Raw genomic sequence first — 12,053 nt, forward strand, 5'->3', positions numbered from 1 at the left:
GCCTAGGGAGTCTCCACCCTGACTCAGACATTCCCTACTGAAATGTGCCACTCCTGACTCTTTTGCTTTCACCACAATTCCTGTACCTTACAATTGAGGCCAAAAGCCATGGCAATACCCTGCTAACACACATCCACTGGGGTGTCTTCTAAAGCAACTTGCCATTGCTCTGCACAGGACATCATCCCCCGATGACTCAAGCTGTAAGCTGCAGACAAAGTTCAGAGGCCAAACCACCAATCCCCCCCAAGCTGTGCTGTGTGTGTTGGCTCACCATGTGTGACACCAGCCATGCTCAGTACAATCATTATGTAAACAGAAAGATGTTCATCATTTTTAAGTAATGAGAAAATGCTGGGTTTGATATTTGAATTTTCATGCTGAGGGCTCAGGTTCAGACCAGGACTGCTGTTTCCCTACCTGCTGCCCCAGAAGTCGTCTCAGGAGAGGATGTGTTTTGCACCACTGCTTTTTCACTTCTCTGAGCTGATGAAGAATTCAGTTTCTCTTGTCCTTTGACGCTTATTTCTGTTTTGTTACCAACTCCCTTGAAAAGAAAAGAGGAAACGATTGTCTTCCCCTGTTATAAAGGTGTGTTGCTGCCAGGTAACAGACCTGCCCCTGAATCTCAGAACAGAAATAATCAATGCTCTCCAACCCAACACACGCACAGGATTAATCTACTACAGAGCTGCTTCCCTGCACAACTTTCCACCCCTCTCGATCTCCCCTTACACACAAGGAAAACATAATTCCAGTGACTTTTCTAAACATTACCTTCTCTATAGGGCTTAGGATGAAATAAATACTCTCCAGGTAGAGAGGCAGAAGAAGGAGGCAGAGAAATAGTCCTAAGCCTTTTCCTTAACACTGACTGTGGGAAGCTGCTGTACACCTGAAGGAAGCTCAGAGGCAGAACTCAATTTAGAAGTCTGTTACACAAAATATAGTTATTACTTTTTAGTACAATATTAACAGTTTTCTCATCTCTTTCTCATAAAACCACTGATTTTATCAAGAATTTTGGAATTATTTCAACTAGGAAGCTGAAGTTAAACAGCTTTAATATTTTTAACGTGTTATGAACAAAAATATGGCCATCTGTAGGGAGCTGCTCTGCCACCAGCAAGAGTTACTGCCAGAGCTGCACTGAAAGATTCTATTGTCACATCTGTCTGTTAATCTCTCCAATGAAAGGAACATGGATGCTGAAAGCTTGGTGGACACAGCTGAAGCTCCCCGGTAAGGCAGGCTCGGGATAACTCTGGAGCAAAGGAGGGGTCACTGCACCAAACATGTACCTTGGTGGAATAAACAAATTGGTCGATGAGTTTTCCATCCCCAGCAGCATTCTGAAGGGCAAAAACCTGTTCAATTTTAACAACCGGAGACATGTTACACTTTTGCAGATCCAGGTTGTGCATGGTTATGGAAGCTGGTAGGGACTTCCTAGCTGCAGCTGTTTTCCAGGCGATTTTCACAGGTGGTGCCTCCTCCTCCTCCAGGCTGGGCTGCCGGCGCTGGCCCAGCCTGCGCGCCTCGACGTGCGAGGGCGATGACCCCGCCGCGCCGCCGGCGTGCTCCGGCTGCGTGCTCGGCGCTGGCCTCGGCCGCCGGCTCTTCCTGGCCTCTGATTTGGAAGCAGCAGTCTTTTTGGCCTTGGCCAAAGCCTCCTCTGGCTCTTGGTCTACGTAAATGAAGGTGTACTGTTCTATCCTCTCTTCCCGGGTCATCTTCAGCGCCTTCTCGGCGTGGGCAATGCCAATGTCCCACTGCGCTCGCTCCCTCTGCGGCCGCGGCTTGCGAATCTTAAGGGACAAGACAAGCACTTGGTTACACTGAAGATTTTGCCAGTACAGCCCTTAAACACAATCCTGAGGGTCTCTGCATCTCTCAGGCAGCAGATTGCAGTCTGCTCTCCTTTTACAGGGTATTTTTGGCACTGAATGTGGACACTGAATTCCCTGCTAGCGAGATGCAGCCAGTCCTTCCCAGGGCAAAGCACTGAAGAGTTCCAGGCCTGCCCCAGAGCACCTCCCTTCCAGAGCTGATCCCCCCAGTGCCCCCTGTACCTTCTGTTTCTCAGAGTGGTTGCTGGCTTGCTTGGCTGCCTCAGCCAGTAACTGCTCGTACTGTTTGTGCCCTTGGTACTCCCGGACGCGCTTCTCGTGCACCCAGGCCCGCTCTGGCTGGTTGCTGAAGAACTGCACGTGGTATTCCCGGGCACCTGAAACACCAAACACCAGTCAGCAGCTGTATCAACATCACTCTGCCTGTTCAGCTCACACTGTTCTCCTCCCAGCACTCCATTCCTGAAAGTGGAGCTACCTGCCCTAAGTGCAGAAATACAACAGGGCAGATCCAGAACAGTTTGAGATGGAAGTTCAGAGTGCTCACACTGAACGCTCTCACACTGATTTGAGAAAAGCAGAACCACCAGTGCACAAACCCATTCCCACAGCTCCACCTGCAGAGGTCATGTACCAGGTACTGTGCCTGTCAGGACTGTCCTGCTCAGCACACACAGAGCAGAATTCACACCGCAAAGGCAGTTTAGAATGAAGGTATTTTTAACAAAGGAACAGCTACAGACACCTGACACTCTGGCAAAGAGCTTCCTCCCTTACCTCTTGTATTAATTTTGGTATGCACGTCAAGCTGCGGGTCACACGACACCATGCAAGGCCACCACGGGTACGTCCCCACCTTGGACCAGACCAGATCCCCCACCTGGAACTTGACGTCGTGGGTGACCTGCACTGGGAGGGACGGCACGAGCTGCTGCACCTGCAAAGGAAACACCAGGTCAAAGCCACGGGAGAGGACTGAGAGGACTGAGATGCACACACCATCCACAGGGACTTGTTGTTGTTCTCTCAGAGATCCCTGAGGTCTGATAGTCCAAGATGAGAAAAACATTTCTTAGAAACATGAAAGCAAGGAGCTGCACACAGCTGGGATTTACGTAACAACATCACCGACAAACTGAGACACAAAAGAGCAGCTTCCACCACCCCCAAACACAATTCTGCTTCCTAAGCTGATTAAAAATACTGCTTTTAGGATAAAATAAAGCAATAAATCCAGTACAATAAGAGATGCATTGATGCAGCAATGAGAACAATGAGAGTTTAAAAGAAATGACAACTGATTTATCAGATAAATTAAAGAATCAATGGAAGAAACAGTCCAGAAATAGTGACATTCACTAAGTTCCAAGAGTGTTAATTGGTGCATGTACTAACCGGGGCTTCTTCCAACACTGCATCTTCCCTTGGTTTCTCAGAGAGTGTGCTAAGCCTCTCGTTTGGTCTCTAAGAAATAGGTAACAACGAAGAGAAGAAAGGAAACAAACACAAACAAGGTAAGGGGACAGTAAAACAGCAGAAGATAATAGTGAAACCAGGCAGAAAAATATAACTTGCAGAGAGAAAGGCAACCATGAACCCAGAAAATATGAATATGACTACTTCTTGTACCCAATTAACATAACAACATCACAATAAAGAAATATCTCCCCTACACTATTTGCATTACTATCACACCTGAATATAACTATGTTCTCCTGTAACAGATGACAGAAGAACATACATTCAGAAACAGCAAATTCAAATAACTTTCCACCTAAAATAGCACACAATTTCCAAAAACCAGGGAACCCCATGTGAGCATATCCATAGTTGATGTGGTGAATCTCACTGTACACCAGTTATTTGCAAGAACTGCAGTACATAAATTATGCTAAATATACAAGATGACAATTGTAAAAACGATGTTAAACTGCATAGTGTTGACAAATATATTTGGAGGATCCAAAGTCCACAGTGCAGAGCAGAATCAGCCCTGACCAGAAGCTGGCACTGACGTGGGGTGGCCATGCCAGCGGGTGTGAGGGTCAGGGGCTGAGATAAGAGGGGCTGGGAACTATCTCAGGAGACAGATGCCACACACTGGCTTTTCCTGCAGCAGAGAAGTGTCAAAGGACTCAGAGAGCAGCAAAGGGAGACATCAGACACAAGCAGAGAGGAACTAATAATGATGGCATCCCCTGTTATTCCCAGGCCACTCCAAGCACAGACCCCACATCATCCATGCCGTGTGCTCCAGAGAGCTGGGACACAAGGAAAGGGACAGAGCAGCTCAGCTCAGGGGTGGCACAGCCCAGTGGCTCATTTGGAGCTGTCTGTACACATCCACCATTTAAGACTAATCCCATTGCTCTTTGGTGGGCAGAAATTCCTCCTCTCTGTACAGCAGGAAGCACAGCAATGATTCCTGCCTTTCTCTCACTACAGGGAGTTAGTGAAACCTCCCCTCTGCCAGGAGAGTCGAGCTGAGCTCACAGGCTGCAAACTTCCAGCTAGTGAGCAGAGAGGCCAGTTCTTAAAACAAGGATTCAGAGCTTGACATTCACCAGTGTTCTCACAACATTTCCATTCTACATCAGCCTCTGCAGGATGGCCATCCCCTCACAGTCAGTGGATTTCCACCGAGATTACAGTGTCAGAATAAGGAACACACCCTCAGTAAAACTCAAAACTTTACACCCAAAACTCACAGTTTTGAGTGTAAAACTATAAAACAACTATAGTTGTACCAAAAGTTGTTTGTTCCTATGAAGATGATCCCAAGTCACAAGTCTCACACCAGTAACACTGAAGATGACAGAAGAGTACATGAAGATGAAACTGTGCAGTGGAAAGCAAAATGATGGGATGGTGAACTTGGGACTGCCCTGGCAAACTCATACCGAAAACCACCAGCACAAAACCCTGTTCCTGTCAGAGCAGGCCATGTCTGAAACAGGGCTGGGTAACACAAAACATTTATTGCAACACCACCTTTAGAAAGGGAAATGGAAGCAACAAGGAAGACAATAGCAAGACTAAGATTTCTGGTGAACTCTGGATGACACACATGACTAGGAACTTGGAATTCAAGATGTAAGGTTTTAGTTCACTCTGTGAGAGACACGAGATTCCATTCCTGTGGTAAGCAGAGGGAGAGGTACAGCTGAAGCTCCAGGAGTAGAACAGGAATCACCAGTAAGAAGGGAAACAAACTGACAGCCTGATGTGGGGGTGATGGAGTCTGGCCAGAAAACAGGCACAGTGCATGAGAGACCCTGCTCATGGAGTGCCAGCAGGACACAGCAGCTGCTCCAGCCACCTCACAGGGGCTCCAACAGCACCCCCATGGAGCACAGAACCCACTCCACTGGATCACAGCTGATCCCTGCAGGACAGGATCTTCTGCCTGAAAGCAGCAAGCACCAAGGGCTTTTACAGACCTTACAACAAACTCAGCCACATTCTCTAACAGCCCAGCCTCTGCTGGGCAATTTCTGTCCTGGCCAGATATGGCAACTTCCCCATTCCTGGCACTACCAGCCTCTCTGCCACCCATTCCCTCAAACTGGGAGAGGCAGAAACCAGAACCACAGAGGTGGCAGGAACAAGCACGAGAGAAGGAAACAGAAGTACTGGAGTGGCTTATGAAACTGAAAGAAAAAGAATGTGAGGACACCGACATAATCTGGGTCTTTGCTTCCCAGAATCTCAGTTAATACCACCTGATGTACATCCTCTGGATATGGACGATATGGTACAAGAATAAGTAATGTTTCACCGGTGAATACCTCAAGCAGCCTGACTTTCCACTCAACAATCTCTTGTGAGAGGCAATTTTAGGAATGTGTGAGCTTTTATCCAGAAGTTCTATCTTTCAACACTGGCCAGAGTGTAGCAAACTCTAAACATGCTATAACACTAAATAATATTTAGAAAACACTATATAACCTTTTCTAAAATTTGTTTTTCATATGAGCCTGTAAAGCAACATTGTGTTACCCACAAACACAGCTCCTGGCAACCTCATCCTGAGGCTCTGACGAGTAACTAAAGCCTGGTGACTCAGCGTGCACACAGCCAGAACAAGGACAAACCCTGCTGGACACGCTCTCCATCAACAATACCAGGTGTACAGATGGCTGAAATTACCATTCCACTTACATTTTGCTCCTCTGGTTCTAATTTTGGAATTTTGTGTGACTTGCGCTCTTCCGATCGGGAAGAGTCATGCTTGCTACTTTTTTTCCTTTTCTCTTTCCTCCCTTCATGTTTTGCCTTAGCATACTCCCTCGCTTGGACTTCATTCAACAGGTCCCCACACAGGGAGGACTCAAACAATTCCCTGCCATTCTGGATAGTTTTGGTTATTTTGAGTTTGATCTCTGGTGAGCCAGTCTTCTTTGGAATCCCCACTTGTGGAGCTGAAGGTGGTGGCGGAGGAGGCAGCTGGGGAGGGGAAGGTTTTTCCAGAACGTCATGCGGCCTCGCATTGGAGTTCTCCATGGGGTAATACTCCGGGGGACTGAAGTTCCTGACTGTCCCAAAGCCATTGGCCGACCCATTGGGATACTGAGTGTACGTCTGGTATTTGGCTTGGGGCTCGTACATGCTGGGGTAGCCGTTGGTGAGCGGGGGCAGCTCCTCTGCCGTGGGCGTGGGGTACTGGAAGCCTTGCTGCAGCGCAGCCTCGTACGGTGTCCGGCCCCCATCCTCAGCAATGTCACTGCTGCCATCAAAGGCCTCCTCTTGGCGGATGTTGGCGGAGTCAATGAGTTGAGGTGGTTGCTGAATTGTGTTTCCCATGATCCCTTGCATGAAAGAGAAAGAGAAATCCATTGTTCTGCTCCAGCATCCTTAGCTTTCCCTTTTTCTCATAGGGCCTAGAGGCAGGGGAAGGGAAATAAGAAGTCAGTGTAAATTAAAAAACAGTAATTAAGCAAATTAAACAGTTGAGGATAAAAGGGATCTCAAGAACAATTTCCCCCTCCCTATTCAGCAGCCACCCTCGCATCAATTTAGAGGACTGGTGTTACTGAGCCTTTACAAAGGGCCGAATTGTCTTTCATATGGCAAATTTCTTCTTTTCCAAGACAGTTCAGAAAATATCAGAAGCACCTCTCTGAGTGCCCAAATGTTACAAAGTCAGAATAATGGAGCTGAAATCCCCAGCACTCTACAGTCTTCCTAGTGATGCCCAAGCCATGGAAGGGTTATTCCAGCCTGAAACAGCTGGACAGCACTTCACCCTGCAGCATGTAAGAGATACCAAGTTCTCCTGACACAGTCACTGTAGACTGCACAAGCCAGGAACACCACAGAAAGACAAACAACAGAAAAACCTCTCCTCCTCCTCCCTCCCCACCTCCCCGCCAAAATTCGAGACATGAGCAGCCTTTGGGCAAGCCATAGGATGCTGTGAATAACAGCACGATGAAAACAAGTGGGTCATTCCACCTTGATCACTGGGAACCCAGTGCCCTGCAGCAGGCTCACAGGAGCTTCCCAACCTCTTTCTTCCCCAGAAATGCAGGGTACAGTTTGCTTGCACTGGCTCTCAGTAGCTGTGTGAGGAGGGTTATTCTCCCCTCACACCTCGTTTTAATACCAAGCTCTGCATCAACAGATCCCCAAACCCTGAGGTTACTCACTGAATGAGATTCCAGCTGAGCACTGCCATACACACCTTCAACTTTCCAGTGCATATTAAACCACCAAAATCAGACTCAGTCAAAGTCAGACTTCCAAAACTCAACTGCAGGCTCGGAGAAGGCTTTGGCATTCATGTAAACAGCTCAATGATCAACAAGAAGCAACACACAGTGACCTGACCTGCAGGTAAGAAACACCAGTTTGCTTCCCACAAGGTTAGTTCAGCCCTTCCAAAGCAAACACGGCCCCATGGTATTTGTTCTGCCTGTGTGGGCACACAGAAGGGTTACTGTGCCCTTTTGCTCAGGGTTAGAAATGACATTAATGCATCCCACAGACACTTCTTCTAAAGGGAACCTCCATTAAACCCTGCCCACACACAGTTCTCACCCTCCCAAAGCCAAGCAGCTCAGTACTTTAGCTAAAAGCTTTCTTAACACTGACAACTTCCTTCCTCCAAGACTGCAAAAAGTAACTGAAGTTCCAGCAGGAACAAGAACTTGATCAGATTTGTGCTGGATGTTTTGGGGTGATGTTTTTTGATTATCTTCACACTTAGATTAAATTTATGTTCGTCCTTATCTTCACTGCCCTGTAAGATTGACTCGGGCATGTCTGTCACTGTAAGCAATTCAGGGCTCTGCAGCAGAATTTTCTCATTGCAGGAACTTTTAAACTTCAGGGCCATGAAATCATCCCTCCCTCCACAGCTCTGCACATCAGCCAGCAAACCAACACAAGTGTCACTGTCAGGGGGTGCAGATCTGTGGAGCAGCACGTGGGGTTGCACAGCAAGGTCAAAAACCCCAACCCACTCCTGTTCTGGGAAGAGGAAGTGGGACTGTTTGTACTATTTACCACCAAATTGTTACTTTTCATTTGCCAAACCGAAGAGCAAACAGTAGATTCTCCCACTAGGCTGAGTTCAATCTTTTCTTCTGAATACTTATTAAAAACTCTTTGGAAGCTGTGGCAGCACTTCAGGAACATCCACAGCTGGAAGGGCACAGTCCCAGCTGCACAGGCTCTGCAGAGGTGGCTGTCATTGTGCTTTGTTTTGTTTCATGACAGAAGTGTGGATTAATGACCTTCAAAGCACTGCATTTACAGTGGATTTAGGAGCTACCATTGAAGAAAAGAGCTACGATTTGTTTCTTTTTCATTTGTTCTGGAGCTCACCTGTGTCACTCAGCCTGGGTGCCAGGCTGTGCTGCACAGCTGGGAAGATCACACCCCATCCCAAATTCCTTCCTCAGTAACTCTGTGCAGGCTGAGGAGCAGGGTCAGGGCTCCATGGAACTGCTCCCAGCAGCCCCAAAGCACCGAGGCTGTTCTCTGTCCTCCCACAGCACCAACATCACTGCCAGCTCCTTCCTGCCCAGCCTCTCACTGTCATCATTGTTAACACACACAGACTTTCCCACCCTCCTCCTTGCCCAAAACTCTGCACCAGAGGATCATGCTGTCCATATCTGGGTATCTGGGCAGCACTACAGTGAGAGGCCCTAGAATGACCCACCAAAACAGGACACAACGAGCAATCCTGAGCATGACTGATGTTGAGGAATCTCAGCAGCCAAACCCAAGGAAGGATCACATTGTGTATGTCCCTCCTAAGCACAAATGTGAGGAATACCCCACAGTTACCACAGAGCCATCCCTGCCACACAGCAACACCATCCCAGACCACAGGGCAACAGCATTTCCAGCTGATCTTGCAGAAAAGTATTCCAGAACAAATTCTTCTCACTATGCCAGTGATTACTCTATTAACCCACTGTGTCAGCCTCCTGTGAGCTGCACAATTTGGCTTCCAAATATGACCCATAGCAGATACAACACTGGAGATCAACAAATAAAGAGTTTCATCATTTCAAGGTTTATAGGAAATGGACACTTCACAGTGACTGCAAACAACTTGAAATCAACAATGAAACAATTTGAAATTAACACTTTCAAAAGTGCAACTGAATTTTCTAATGAGAGAAGAGTTTCCACTTTAAAGGTGAGTGTCCACCATTCTGTTCTAGTCCTTTCCCAGGGCAGACAGGGACACAGGGCCATTTACAAACATTGAGACTCTACACACCTTCAGTAAATATTTTCCTGTCATCCAGGGGAGAGTCACAATTCAAAGTAACAGAGGAAAAGGTAAATGGAAAAATAGAAGCAGTACAGAATAAGGCAAGCCAGCCTAGTAAGGCTCTTTCTAAGTGAACACTGTCTCAGTTCCTATCCCACACTTCTCAGCTCAAGTGAGCATAACTCAGAAAATCAGCTCCACTCCAAGAGTGAGTGCTCAGTGAAGGGAAGGTTTTGCAGAGATTATGGATCCTCCAGGTCCAACTTTTCACCAACAACTGGACTTATCTACAACCAGTTTTAGCATGAGTACTTTTCAGCGTTGCTCTCAGAAAACAGGACTTGAAGTTCTCAAACCTTGCTTCCATGCTTCATTAGACTAAATAACAATTGACCTCAGATTATCAAACGATTCCAATCCCATGTGACCACAGCTTTTCTTATTCCCAGTCAGAGAGTTCTGTAGGTTTGGCCGAGACTGGCTGTGGCCACAACAGGGAAAAACACAACAGCTACTGATAAAAGTACAGCATACACATATTTTTAACAGAGGCTTCACAAAACCTTTTTCCACCCTTTTCTGCTGACAATCCTCACACAGGGCTAGCACAGTCAGAGGTAAGGTGTTTTATGGATGGAAAGTGTGTGCTGTGAGACAGAAGCTGGCCTGCTGGCCTCCTAAGGGAGCTGGAAGCACTGCTGTGAGTCAACTGTGTGTGCTCAGAACGGTGTCACCGCCTCGCCACCCTGAGCTGGGCTTTCTATCAACAGGACCAAAAGCAGAAGCTCCAGGACTTTATGTCCAAATACCAACCCAGTTCCTGTCCACACAGGCCTAAATCTCTCTAGATGCAAACCTCTGCTCACATCTACCAACCCCTCCTTACCCCACAGATGTTTACTGCCACTTCCTGCACTGTTTCACCCCACAGTATCCAAGCTGTGCTGGGGCTGGTCTCCTCAAGCACCCAACCAACAAACACAGCAACTGTTCTCAGTTCACTGCTGCAGGTGTTTGACACAGACAGAGCTGGACAGGCCAGGTGTCTAAACTCTCTGACCTCTCAAAACCTTAAGGCTACAATTCACACACAGCCCCTGCCCCTCACTCCTCCCCAGAGCTGAGCATACCCACTGCTTCTAATCACGTTAACCATGCCCCAGAGGGACATCTGTGTCACCTGGAACATCATCCTGTATGAACTGCAGATAGAAATGAAACACTTGTTCCTACTCATCCCTGCATTCAGTCTGGGCAATCTGCTTTGTCCCATTCATCTCTGCATGTCCTTAACAAACCCCCCAGCCAAATCTCTGTTTGCACACGTTAAGGCAACACCAAATTTTCACCTGCACGTGAGTCTTTAACAGGAAACCTGCAGCCTGTGGATTTTTCCTGACTCCAGCTGGACTGAGCTGTTCCTCCTGGCAGACACCAGCGGTGAATCAGAGGCCTCTTGACAAACTTGAAAGCATGAGGTGAGGCTGCTTCCCTGTGCACCTTTGTAAAGGTGTTTTGTATTTGGTTTCTGAATGCCAGAAAAAACAGTCACGTCTGTAACTGGGCTTGATAAGCACATTTGGAAGAAGTTTCCCACGGTGCTGTGGAAAAAAACAACTTGGACAGCAGAGAAAAGGGGTTTGCCTAAAAAAGGAGCTCAGAGGCTCATTTGTTTAGAGAGCCCTGGGACTCAAATGGAAATCACGGAGCAGAAACTTTGGATCTTCAGGAAAAGTCAGGGGCTAATACTGCTATGAAGCCAGAAGTCAGATCTCTGGCAGTACCAAACACTGTAATGTCATGACAGGCAGCCACATATCACAGCCAGGACAAGAACCACAACATGTCTCAACAAACCCCCTCAAACACAGGTGAAACTGGAAAATGCAAAATATGCTTAAAAAGAAACAGAGAGTCTTCGACCACCATCCTCCATCCTTACCCTGTACCTTCATAAAGCACATACTCAGGTTTTGGAGCAAAATCTTTTCAAGCAGTTCATAAAAATAATTAATTTTAAAAAAATTACATATAACTACCAAGGCATTCACTGTGCACCTCTACAAAAGGTCATTGAAAGACTTAAACAGTCATCAAAACACACTAGTTTTTCCTTCAACTATAACTACTGCCTACTTAATATTATCCTTTGGGGTAGTTAGTATCTGTATAACTATGACTTTTAACAAGAAATTGCACTGAAACGACCGACTGTATCGACAGCGAAATGAAAGCACCGTGAGACCACAACAAAGTGCAGCACAACGCAACAGCACTGCAAAAAAATAACATCAGAGCAACAACAAACGCTGAGCTGGTGCGCAGCTCTTCCCGCGCGCAATAAAACCCTTTTCCTCGAGCTGGGGAGGCCGAGGCACGGTGACACCGGGGTGAAAGCCCCAGATTGGCACCTGCCGCGGGTCGGGGCCGGGCCCCGGCGGGAGCAGGGAGCGGAGCCGGCCGGGGGGGCG

General features: G+C 47.3%; 1 protein-coding gene across 9 annotated transcripts in view; it reads right to left on the minus strand.

Annotated features, from left to right (window-relative positions):
• NSD3 (nuclear receptor binding SET domain protein 3) overlaps positions 1–11,958 on the minus strand; it is a 35,956-nt gene extending 23,998 nt beyond the window's left edge. For 2 of the 9 annotated variants that reach the window (XR_004500082.1, XR_004500081.1), the window contains exons 1-7: positions 7,534–11,956; positions 6,012–6,730; positions 3,246–3,314; positions 2,628–2,787; positions 2,073–2,227; positions 1,302–1,808; positions 421–547 (exon numbers count right to left, since the gene is read on the minus strand). Coding sequence is in view for 6 of the 9 variants with exons in the window: in XM_033519427.1 (XP_033375318.1) it covers positions 421–547; positions 1,302–1,808; positions 2,073–2,227; positions 2,628–2,787; positions 3,246–3,314; positions 6,012–6,686 (1,693 nt within the window). In the remaining 3 variants the exon portion in view is untranslated. Of the gene's footprint in view, positions 1–420; positions 548–1,301; positions 1,809–2,072; positions 2,228–2,627; positions 2,788–3,245; positions 3,315–6,011; positions 7,174–7,533 lie in introns of those variants that run through there. The other 7 variants (XR_004500080.1, XM_033519427.1, XM_015648670.3 and 4 more) reach the window with 7 other exon arrangements.
• Between the last annotated feature and the right edge of the window lie 95 nt (positions 11,959–12,053).

The sequence above is a fragment of the Parus major genome, chromosome 22 (genome assembly GCF_001522545.3).
Source record: "Parus major isolate Abel chromosome 22, Parus_major1.1, whole genome shotgun sequence".
Lineage (NCBI taxonomy): Eukaryota > Metazoa > Chordata > Aves > Passeriformes > Paridae > Parus > Parus major.